This window comes from Micromys minutus, assembly GCF_963924665.1.
Source record: "Micromys minutus genome assembly, chromosome: 21".
NCBI classification, from domain to species: domain Eukaryota; kingdom Metazoa; phylum Chordata; class Mammalia; order Rodentia; family Muridae; genus Micromys; species Micromys minutus.
The window spans coordinates 17,088,414-17,100,799 of record NC_137956.1 but is presented as its reverse complement, the minus strand read 5'-3'; the positions used below and the strand labels follow the sequence as shown (position 1 = coordinate 17,100,799).

At 40.8% G+C, this 12,386-nt stretch overlaps 1 protein-coding gene across 2 annotated transcripts in view; it reads right to left on the bottom strand.

Annotated features, from left to right (window-relative positions):
- The window catches only part of TTK (TTK protein kinase), a gene marked incomplete at both ends in the record, with an annotated part of 34,592 nt that extends 27,245 nt beyond the window's left edge, over nt 1-7,347 (bottom strand). For both annotated transcript variants that reach the window (XM_080934416.1, XM_080934417.1), the window contains 6 exons: nt 47-119; nt 256-370; nt 795-938; nt 3,903-4,009; nt 4,241-4,454; nt 7,212-7,347. In XM_080934416.1, the coding sequence (XP_080790542.1) occupies nt 47-119; nt 256-370; nt 795-938; nt 3,903-4,009; nt 4,241-4,454; nt 7,212-7,347 (789 nt within the window). The remainder of the gene's footprint in view (nt 1-46; nt 120-255; nt 371-794; nt 939-3,902; nt 4,010-4,240; nt 4,455-7,211) is intronic.
- Nucleotides 7,348-12,386: the final 5,039 nt, after the last annotated feature.

Below are 12,386 nucleotides of genomic sequence, written 5' to 3'. Positions count from 1 at the left end.
GTAAAGAATTCACTACCACCATCAAAGTAGACTCAAAACAACTCACCCGTTTGGTTTTATGAGTTTGCTTTAAGGGATTTCGATGACTTACTTCTGCATCTTGCGGAGGCATGTTCTCTCTGAATAGAAAGAAAATAGCTGTGATATTTTTCAGAGAACATTATTAATAACGTATCCTCATTTTACTGCTAAATGTTGTTATACTAGTGTGAAAATACCGAAGATAACCACGTAGAGTTGAATGCATTTTCTTACCCGTATAAAACCCTGGCTGCAGCAGCCTGTGCTCTGGAATCACAGCTCATGTTCCTGTTCTGTATATTCCCAAGTGAACTGGAGAATGGTTCTTGGGCAGTTAGTACTGAAGACACTGTAAGAATTTCACAACTATGATTAAATCCACAAAAACAGTAACTTATAAATAGGAATATTTTAAAAGACAACGTAGGTAAGAGCCTTCACACAGGATATGGAAGCATGACAATGACATCAATACATTTCTCTGCAACTGTCCCTTTAAACCCTCTCCACACATATACCTTTGTCCCCAGGGTAAAAGTATGTCCTTCACTAAGAGCACAAGGCTACCTCTTTACGTTCACCAGGACATTCTTAAGGAGTTACCCACCCAAGGTTAAAGCAGCAAAGATCTTTGTTTCTGAACAACTTACCTCCTTTACACCTATAACTTAACTTTAGGTTTTAAGCATTTTACGTAAATATTTTTTTTCTTTCAAGTATCCTGAATCTGAATTTTACCACACCAGCAAAACACGGCACACTTTGATGACCACCTGATAAGCTCTTTTTGTCCTCTTCTGAAAGCAGCTGCTTTTTCTGGAGGTGTAAGTTATGGATGGCCATCTCCAGCATCTGCAGCGGCACTGCCCCACTCTCTACAGCTTTATGAAGAAGCTGTTCACTTTTTTTTACATTGCCTAGGAGAGGAAATATAACTGTTATGTGATGCAGCACCCTCTGGCCACTATCCCAGCTTATTTATTGATTAGGACCACGTAGAAAGATGAGACTTACTCACATTATTGCATAAGCAAATAACTTCTCACTTATCACACATACAGTTACCTCATCTACGCCAATTCCTGTTCATCACTGAAAACCATTTAGAAGTCTAGAGAACACACTGCAGCAATTAGAAGCATCGTGAGTACTGTACATATTAAAGTGAGTATTTGTTATAACATAACTATTCATAGTAACATTTAGTCATCAAGACTGAAAATTTGCTAAAAACTCTTCTAGCAAAAGGATTTATTTAAAAAAGAAAGAAAGAAAGAAAAAGAAAGAAAGAAAGAAAGAAAGAAAGAAAGAAAGAAAGAAAAAAGTAGAGGGCTAACATCTGCTGTTAAACTAGTCTATACCACTGCCAAAATACAAAATAACCAAACAAGTTTATTCAAACAGACGTTATCAAATTTCCTTTCAAATACAAACTTGATCTCTAATAGTTCAATGTGCACATCATATAGCACACAAGGTGTTATCAACAGTGATTGAATTCATGGGCTACAATGCTATATGGCACTTAGGTTATAATAAAGAATATCACATAGGAAAGACACTTTAAGACCTAACCATAGGAAAAGACCCTCTGAACAGAGCCTGACTTGATTAGAAAATGAGACCCAAACTGGCAAGTGACATTAGAAAGCATCCATACAACAAAGGAAATAGTTAATCAAGTAGAGAACATGGGTATTCTTTGCCAGTTATGCATATAATAGAGGCCTAATATCTAAAATACAGAGAACTTAACAACTAAGAAACAAGAAAACAACCGAGTCAATAAATAACAAAAAGACAGTAATAAAGGATAAATACAAGTGGCCAACAAATTCATGAAAAATGTTTAACTTCACTATGGAAAGAAAAATGCAAATGAAACTACATCAAGAATCCATCTTACTCCAGTCAGAATGGAAGTCACTAAAAAGGCAAATATGAGAAACAAACAATAAAGGCTGGTGCAAATGTGGACAAAAGAAAATTCTTAGGCATCACTAATGAAAATATAAATTAGTCCAACCTCTGTGGAAATCAGTACCAAGATTTCTCAAAACACTAGAAACAGATCAAAGAGATGACCCACCTCCGCCTCTCCTCAAACAACAGCGATTCAGTGCATCACAGAGATGCTTCACAGCAGTGTTTACTGCAGCACTATACACAGACCTGGAGACATGGCTCAGTGTTTATGAGCACTCGCTGCTCCTGTAGAGGAGCAGGGTTTGGTTCACAGAACCCACGTGGCAGCTCACAAATATTTACCAACTCCAGGGCTCAATCCCTGCTTCTGACCAATGTGGGTGCCAGGTATGTACATGGTTTAAGTACATATATGCAGGCAAAATACTCATACACATAAAAGAAGAAACTATTATTTACAAGAGCTAAGCTATGAAGCCAATATAGATATCTAACAGAAAAAAATGGATGACAAAAATGTGGTCTATACACTCTATGAAATTATTTTCAGCTATAAAGTTCTTTGCAGGAACACAGATACAACAAGAGACAATCATATTAAGCTAAATAAGCCAACATTAGATAAATGGGTTTTTTCCCCTGTTATGGTCCTATATTTTATAGTACCACAATACACACACACACACACACACACACACTGGGAGCACGTGCAGTAGAGGTGAAATTGTCTATTGTCTAAAACCAAGGTGATTAAAGAGGGAAAGGGAAGGTAGAAAGAACTGAGGTACCAAAGATATGCTTAACACCCAATATATGCCCACAAGAAAAACTTTAACTCAGGTCAAAAGTCCATTAGAGACTCTGATATAAAGTCTGGACTTCCCTTTCTACATGCACACAGCAGTCAGTGCACAGGCCTCAAGAAGCTGCAGTATCTTCTAGCAGTCTATCCATCCACCCTGTTCAAAACAATTGTGATATGGTGGCTACTGACAAACTTCAGTGACTTAGGCGTTTTTATAGTCAGCTCCATTTACTTGTTCTAAGATCTAAGAATTACAGTTACCACTGAAAGGCCATAGGGTCTTAAAAGGCCTGACCAGATCTGCCATTAAGAAGCAAAAAAGAATCAATTTTTCCAGGAGGGAAATGTATGCCTTTACATGTACACAGCTGACTGCATATTTAAATTACTAGGACTTAGGAATCCCATAGGTAAACTCAGAATTCTCAAACCATGACTTCGCTGTACAATATTTTCCCTGCCTAAATCCTGGAGAGCGGCCTGCATTGCACAAACCTTACTTTAGGTACTATCAAAGGGATGCTGCTAGCTGTGGTAATGCTCAGCTGGTTGGTACATGAAATCAGAATACCAGCACAAAAAAGCAGAGGAATAAAAGACTTGGCCAGAGGATATGCTGAAGGTTTAGCCAAAGATCCCAGAAAAGGGGATGGGGGTGGGAAGTGGGCTAGCCAGGGAAAAGATGTCCTGGCCCTAACTCAAAAGGCAAACTATGGCAAATCACATAAGCAAGATGGAATGCCCTTGCAGTGGTGTATTCAAATCAGCAGCTCAATGTTACAGCATTATTTTAACACACACAGTGTCATGAAGGCACTGCCTAGACAAGACTGTCTAAGTGCCACCTAAAATGTCTCATCCTTTATTCTACAAATACTCAATGCACAAAAACATTCCTTCAGACGTATCCTAAGTGAAGGACACAAATTCGATGTTTGTACTTACTCCCACAGAACATTCTCTATGAGTGTGAGACAGCAGTGCAGCGAATGCTCTGAACTTACACTATGGAACACTCCCGTCTCATGCTCTCATCTCATCAAAACAAGGATTTCTGCTTTAATATTTCACTTCAAATCTATGATCCAACATTAATGTTACAGTAGAATGTGCTTTCACTTAAAATGTAAACGTGATGTTTCCAGATTACCTTGAGACAGCTCAAACTGTGCAAAAGATACGTGCACGAAAGCAAACTTCTTGCAGTTCTCTCGGGCCATCTGAAAGTAGTCATGAGCGTCGTCAGGCTCCTGGATCCTGCAACAAAAGGTGAGACTCAAACTTACACAATCAAAGATTTTATAACAAACACACTTGATAACCTCTCGTTTTAAAGATGTAGACTATCTCTAAGGGATCTATGTCCACAGAAAGGAACTTACATTAAAAACAGAAGTACTACTTTAGACAATGAATCAGTTTTACCTTGTCCCCTGTAATACAGCACAGATAGAGTTGGTTACATGGAGTTTCAATGCCAACACTTACGCTTTCAGTTCAGCGAGTCTCACTTGGATGCGAGCAAAGCTCTCATTCTGGCCATATTTATCTGGAGGAAGTGCTTCAATTGCTTGGCTATAGCGACCAATCAGCTTATTTAAAGCAGCATCATTTAGAGGTGGGCTATTTTTCTCTAGTTTCAGCAAGAAATTCAACCAGTTCTCTGGGGTGTTCTCAACCATCATAATTTGGTTAACAGTTTCTGAGTTATATGAATAAGGAGAGGAAAAAAAAAACACAATTGAGAAATAGACAACAACAAAAAAGGCATTTTCCTTACAATGATAGTTAGGCATGTACATTAATGTCAACGTACATCAGGTACCTTGTAATATTATCTTAATTATGTGTTCATAATTTATTTTATTATTTTATGCATAAAGGTATTTTGCTTACATGTCTGTCTATGCACTGTGTATATGCCTGACGGTCCTGGAAGCCAGGCGTTGAGATACCTTTTTAGGATTGTCTGAACTATGAAACCATAAACATAAAGACAGAAAGTTGTCAACTACAATATGGGTGCTAGAAAGTGAACTTGGGTCTTCTTCCAGTTCTCTTAACTGGCGAGCCATCTTTCCAGGTCTTATCTCACTGTTTTTGACTAAGAGTTCACACTGGAAATTCTCCATCAATAATCTAATTCATTAGCATTTCCTAAATTTTATGTTTCTGGCTGGACAGAACTTTCACTGGGTAATAGTAATAATAATGTCCAACATTAGTTCCATATACCTCAAAAATACTTAAAATACAATCAAAGAAATACAAAGGTACAAAATAAATATGGCCTTTTCTTTTTCCAAGTTACCTACATTTCTCTTAAATACCTTGCTAATTTCCTGGTCTCACCAATCCATGTCTTCAGAACCTACAGGGCTTCTTGTAGATGTCAGATTTCTTGCTATGAAATTCCATCACACATAGCAAAAAAAGAATAAACTTCAAGCTAGGCATGGTATTGCACACCTTTAGTCCCAGCACTGGGAGACAGAGGCAGGTGGATCTCCGTGAGTTTGAAATCGACCTGGTCTACATAGCAGTTCCAGAACAGTTGGGGCAACATAGAGAGACCCTGTCTCAAAACAAAACAAAACCACAACAGAAAAAAAAATAAACTTCAGATGATTTTGTTTCATTTTATAACAGGGTCAAGTAGCCCCAGGTGGCCTTCAACTCAATACTTAGCTAAGCTTGTATTGATCTTGATCTTGAACCTCTAACTCTCTACCTTGACAACCATGTCTGGTTTGCCTAGTATGCACAGCAGTGGGCTAAGTCCTGCAAACACAATTTCCACAGGGTAATGCACTTATTTAATACTGACTAAATAAATCCATTTTTTAAAGAATGAAATTTGAATGCCAGCCTCCTACTTAGGATGTCTTTTATTAGTTTATTAATTATTTTATTAGATAAGTATTTAAAATTATAATTTTCTGAAGAAGCTATTACTCCATTTGCAAACAAAATTACCTTTCCTGCTTTCTAGCAGAATAGCTCATTCCTGACGTTCGATTGTTTACTCTAAATTTAATCTGGTTGAATACTAAAATAGTAATTTTTTCAGTTTTGTTTGGTTGATTTTGTTGTTCTTGTTTTTCAAGACATGGTTTCTCTGTGCAGCCCGTACTATCCTAGAACTCACTCTGGAGATCAGGTTGGCTTGAAACATGCCTGCCTCCACTTCCAAGTGTTAGGACCAATGTTGTGCACCAGCACCACTGACTGGTTTAATTTTTCATGTCTACTAATTTTCCTAACAAGTTAGTTTGTGAAATACCTAAAAAAAAATTTTTGCCATTTGTGATTTGGGGATCAATTTCTCAAGCCTCTGGGAACCAGGCCCCCTAGTGAACAAAGTTCTTCCCACCTGTAATACCTCTTTACCTGAGGAAATTTTTTAGCAACCACCAGGAATACAGGTATATAAAATAGGTATACAAATTGAACATTTACCAGCAATATCACAGGACTGGATACGGACCTCTTGGAAATGACATTCTAGTGGAGAACAGATCAATAACACACAAATGCACGAAGCGAATACAGGAAAAGATGGGAGACACACCCCCATTTCAGTCTGTAACAAGTTTATCAGGGAAGACCATGAAGAGAGACATTTACAAAGACCAGAAGAGGTAAAAGTGAACACCTATTTGGGACTAATAGAGATCTCTAGCTAGAAGAGGATAAGACAGGAAGAAGGAGTGCAGCTACAAGACTAATAGGAAGATACTTTGGTGTTAGGTGGCTCAGCAGTTAAGAATACTTTTTGCTCTTGCAGAGGACCCAGGTTCCATTCTCAACACCTACATGATGGCTCGCAACCATCCATAACTCCAGTTCCAGGGGCACCAAGCATGAAAGAGGTACATACATATACATGCAAGTAAAACATTCACACGTAAAATAAAATGCATAAATAAATAAAATAACTTCAGTAAGATTGGTGAGCTTTCCTTGGTTCATAACAAAAAGAAACAGTCAAAACAAAACAAATAAACAAACAAACAAAAAAGTGTATGTGTGTGTGTGTGAATAGCAGGCAAAGTAGCCAACAAAGCTAGCCAGTAACAAAAAATAACAAAGCTAGCCTGCAGTAACAAAAAGAGAACTCCCTGCAAGCACACCAATGAATGACAATTCCTTTTTGTTGTTTTGAAACAGAGTCTTAATGTGTTCCCCACACTGGCCACAGACTTAAGATCTTTCTGCCTCAGATTCCCAAGTTAGACATGTCTGTAAGTCTGTCTCTGGCAAAAAAAAGAAAAAAAAATGTCTGCAATGTTTCCCAACAAAAGAAGTTAAAGTATGAAGTACAGTCTAATGGATAACCATCAATTGCTAAGGAAAATAAAAACTGCATTAGGCAACACAAGGTGGTTAACACTCCTCACCTTTACCTTAGAGGCTCTCAAAGTTTTCTGTTTGTTTTTTAAGAAAGGAAAAAACTCACCTGTGGGATCAACACAGACTTTAATCGAGTTTAGCTCATCAGTAAGGTCTTCATTTATCTTATTTTTAATATCTCTCACTTTGTTCATGATGGAATCGATCGTCAAATTTCTGCCAATTAACTCTTCAGCCTCCATCTCTAAATTGTAACTCGTCTTCAGAATGAAGACGATAGAACATTAGTTTGGTAAACATGTCTAAATATAATTGCTAGTGGCGCACCAAAAATCAAACTAGATCGACAAAGCCTAAAAGGACAAAGCTTGTAATGTTACCAGAAAAGTTTAACGTTCCAAACACATCTATTCTTCCCAGTATAAAATAACGCTGAGGTTACAGTGTGCAAAGATTCTGCCCACATTAAAAAATGTTATCTGGTAATGAGAGTAAGTTGTCCTATGGTCGCCTACGCTGCCAGAGTAAATATTGACGTTGGGAGCATTATGCATCCTTCTACCGATAACTGACTTTCAGCAGTATGCCCCAGACAAAACCGGGATTTGTGCTTTTATCATTCCAATGCAAGGATCAAGGTACTGTCACGGTACTTGCGCACATGCTCCGGTCATCTGCATGAGTGTGTTTGTTACTGGTCAACTGGCCGCAGGCTTTCTCTCTGTCACTCTGGTCTGCGATTCTCCACAACGCAGGAACTCAGTCACAGCCACCGTGGAGTGTTACAATAAAAATGGGCCGAAAGGAGGGCAGCAAGAGGTTCCCCACCTCCTCCCAGCTTGCAGCCACCACGGGGGGCAGGTCCCGAGAGTTGCACAGCCAGTTCCGGCCAGCAGGGCACACCCGCATCTGGGCCCTGCTCCCCCAACACGCACACCAGCCCCGGGCTCACAGGCCGTGCCCTCCCGCCTGGCCGAGGGCCCCCGCGCCTGCTCGCCGCCGCCCTCGCCACCCAGCGGCCTCCCGCCGGCTGCAGCCTCCCTGCCAAGCCCGCTCAGCTGTACCCACCTCGGGAGGCCAAGCTGCAGAGCAAACACCAGCACCCCAACCCCTCTCCGGAAACACGTTTGAATTTCCCCGCTGCCTTCACATCCACCTCCCATTGGTTACGGCTTGTCACGTGGCAGAGTGGGCCGTGATTGGCTCCTTGCGCCGGCACCGCCCCCCTGTGTTCAGGCCCGACGCCCCCACTTTAAGCTACGCGGGGAGTTACCTACTCCTGCTGAGTGGACTCGTCAGTAAACTTGCCCGGGTTCCGTGCGCCGGTGCGGTTCCGGCTCACGGTCTTTTTGGTGCTCCTTCGCCGAACCTTCTACCACCTTTCAGGGAGCCCTGGCTTCGTCTTCAACACAAGACGCCCCTTCCTTTGGAGTCTGGTCCCCTTCTTGTCGGGATTTCCCTGGTTGAGCTCCTCTCTCTGAACTTCCCCTCCCCCCACCCCCATGATGCTGTCTCAGTTACCAGCTCAGCTGCTCTAGGAAAAAAAGCTTCTCTCTAGGCTTCCTCACTGGTAGCTAGCGGACTGTGTGGTCCAGGGGAAAGGTTTCCTGTGCAGAAAAAGAAGGACAGACGCTGTGGTTTTGGTTTGGTTTGCATTTGATGCTTGGTTTTGCTTTGTGTAAGAAGCTACACCTGTAGCTTCATCTTCAATCAGCAAGAGATGCCTTCTGTCACAAATTGCTGATACCCCAAATCCGTGGATACTTTAGGTCTTTAAATAGTCATTGTATTTACACACAACCTATGCTCTATTCTTGTATAAACTTATTTTCTCTTGGTGGGGGAAGGGAGCTTGCTTGTTTTTGTTTTCAAGGCAGGATCTCACTGCGTGTATCCATTGCTGCCATAGAACCAACTTCCTTTGCAGAACAGGCTGGGATTGAAGGCGTGTGCTTTAATCTCCCAGCGTCCTGAATACTTTAAAATCGATCGTCTATACATCATTTGTAATACTCAGTTCAATACAGATGTGATATAAATAGATGTTATACAGTGCTACTTAAGAAATTGACAAGTTGTTCAACACAGACATAGGAAAAACTTTTTTTTTCCGTCTGTGGTTGGTTAAATCCATGAATGTAGAAACCACAACAGAAACAGAAGATGGTTTAATACAAAGTCTTTAAAGCCTTTTTGGTCAAGCATAAAAACTGAAAAGCAAACTTTAAAAAGATCAGACTATCTTCATGAAATTTAACTAAAGACTAGAACACAGCTCAGTAATATTTATAGAAATATAGAATTAATAGGGCTGTCTTTACATTCTTATCTAATTGCGAAAAAATCACCAGACTTTGAAAACAAGAAAATGTAACTGTTTTAAGTGGGTGGAGGTCAAGGGGATCAATTTAAACAGACCAGAAACGACACAGGACTATTTGGCTAAATAAGACATTAAAATAGTAATTTATGCTGAATTTTATACATTCAAAAACTAAGAGGGAAGTCTATAAACATGTCAAGGAGAAATTCAGAGCATGAGAAAAACCAAAATGGATGTATAAATATGAATTATGCAAGGTATACAATAGAAATTACATTATGTGGGGTTAGCAGTCAATGTGTTGGGAAAAGAAAAAAAATCACTAGGCTTGGAAACACAATTTAAAAACTGTATGAAGGGCTGGAGAGAGGTTAAAAACACTTCTTAGGCAAATGGATGGAACTAGAAGCTGTCATCCTGAGTGAGGTAACACAGTCACAAAAGAACATACAGGGTATTCACTCACTAATAAGTAGATATTAGCCCAAAAGCTTGGAATACCCAAGATACAAGCTCAAGAAGAAGGAAGACCAAAGTGTAGATGCTTCAGTCCTTCTTAGAAGTGGGAACAAAATACTCACAGGAGGAAATATGAAGACAAAGTGTGGAGCAGGAACTGAAGAAAAGACCATCCAGAGACTGCCCAACCTGGGGAATCCATCACATATACAGACACCAAACCCAGACACTATTGCTGATGCCAAGAAGTGATTGCTGACAGGAGCCTGATAAAGCTGTCTCCTGAGAGGCTCTTCCAGAGCTTGACAAATACAGAGGTGTATACTCACAGCCAACCATTGAACTGAGAAGATTCCCTAATGGAGGAGTTATAGAAAGGACTGGAGGAGCTGAAGAGGTTTGCAACCTCATAGGAAGAGCATTATCAACCAACTAGATTCCCCCAGAGCTCCCAGGGACTAAACCAGCAACCAAAGAGTACACATGAAGTAACCCATGGCTCCAGTTGCATATGTAGCAGAGGATGGCCTTATCCAGCATCAATGGGAAGAGAAGTTCTTGATCCTGTGGAAGCTTGATGCCCCAGTGCTGGTGAATGCCAGGGTGGGTAGGTGGGAGTGAGTGGGTGGGTGGATTGGTGAGCACCCTCATAGAGGCAGGGGAGGAAGGTTGGGATAGGGGGATTCTGGTAGGGAAACCAGGAAAGGGGATAACATTTAAAATGCAAATTAAGAAAATATTCAACAAAAGAAATAAAGACAGAAATCAGAGAAAAATAAAAGGTTAGAAAGAAAGATATCATGCTGATCTACTGAAATGCTACAGCCAAGAGGTCTAATGGGCAGAGGTCTCAAAGACAGAGACCTCTTAATAGGCTTAAATGGACTTAGTAATTAGTCTTCTTAAGTCAATGGCCTGTGATCTTTGATTGAGGACTCAGATTTGACAGTGTCCGCATGCCTGCATCCAGAGGTAAGTGTGCCCATAGGACGTTGAGATCAAGTGATCTGAAGCCTAGCTGCAGATTCTGTATCACAAATCTTCATTTACTTATAAAAAACAGACACCATTCTCTGATGGATACAAGTCGTTTATTTTAAAAAGCATGTTTCATTTGACAAAGGCAGGCCCGGACAGCTCCAAGCAGCTAACAGCTGAAATGTTCCTGCCAAAACTTCAGAGTGGAGAAATGGGATGTAATTTGAATAATCGATCTGCTTTGTACTGGAGCATGTTAATTACCCAGGATCACCTACGTATTCTGCGTTCTACCCAAACCTCATAGTTTGTCTGAAGAGAACTGAAAGGAAAACAAGAAAGGGAAAGGAAAATAACTGTTGAGCGTCCAGTCCCTTTCTGGATTTCTTAAAATGCCAGACAGACAGACTGGCATCTTCCCGGTAAGAGTATGGACTTGTCGTTTTTTGTTGCCAGAACAGAATTGCGGGGAATGTGTGGTCTAAACATACATTGTCCTCAGCTGCAGGCTGGCAACCTGAGGGGAGCCAATGAAAGGGATAGTTGCTTGTGAAGCCTTTTCCCTAAGTCATGGCGGTGGTGTCCTTCCCTGGCTGCACAAGGTGTTTCTGTTGCTGTTTGTTTGTTTCCTGCCTGGGGGCGGAGACAAATCATCTGTGGTAGCTCTTCCTATACGAACACTAATCCTCTTGGATTAGAGCTCCACCCTTATGACTTCATTCCATCTTAATTACCTCTTTATAGGCCTTAGTGCTAAATGTAATCAGGTTGTGGATGGTGTTTTGGAAAGATATAATTCAGTCCAGAAGGAATTACGTCTAGGGAGAATGGAAGAATTAGCCTAGTGTTTGCAAGCAAACTGTCCCTCAGTAATGTTTATTACTTTGAAATTTGCTTGTAATGCTGAGAATCAAATCCCAGGGCCTAGTGTATGCCAAGCAAGAGCTCTACCATCAAGCCTCACGCCATTCCTATGGGAAGGAGTTAGTCACTTTGCCCATTACTGTGACAAAAATCCCAGATGGAAATTACTTAAGGAAGGGCTTACTTTGGCTCACAATTACAGGGCAGGGAAGTCAGGGCAACAGGAATTTGAGGGAGCTGGTCTGACCACACCCATTGTCAGGAAGCAGAGGTAAAGAGGGGGGGGGGAGAGAGAGAGAGAGAGAGAGAGAGAGAGAGAGAGAGAGAGAGAGAGAGAGAGAGAGACTGGTGCAACTTTCTCTGTCCCACCCATTCAGTTCAGGAGCCCAGCCCAGAGAATGGAGCCACCTACATTTGGGTTGTCTCACCTTAACCAAACCAATCTAGAATCTCCCTCAAAGCGTTCTTGTCTCCTAGGTGATTCTAGATGCTGACAAATGGGTGATTATTAACTATCAGGAGAATAAGACTTAACATTTCTTGGTTATGTGCGGTGAAGACACACTAGAGGATTTGAGGCTGTGGGACAATTAATAAAGCAACACCAAACAATGCAAAATGCCCTCTGCTTCTGGTTTTAATGTCATTTTCTAGTCC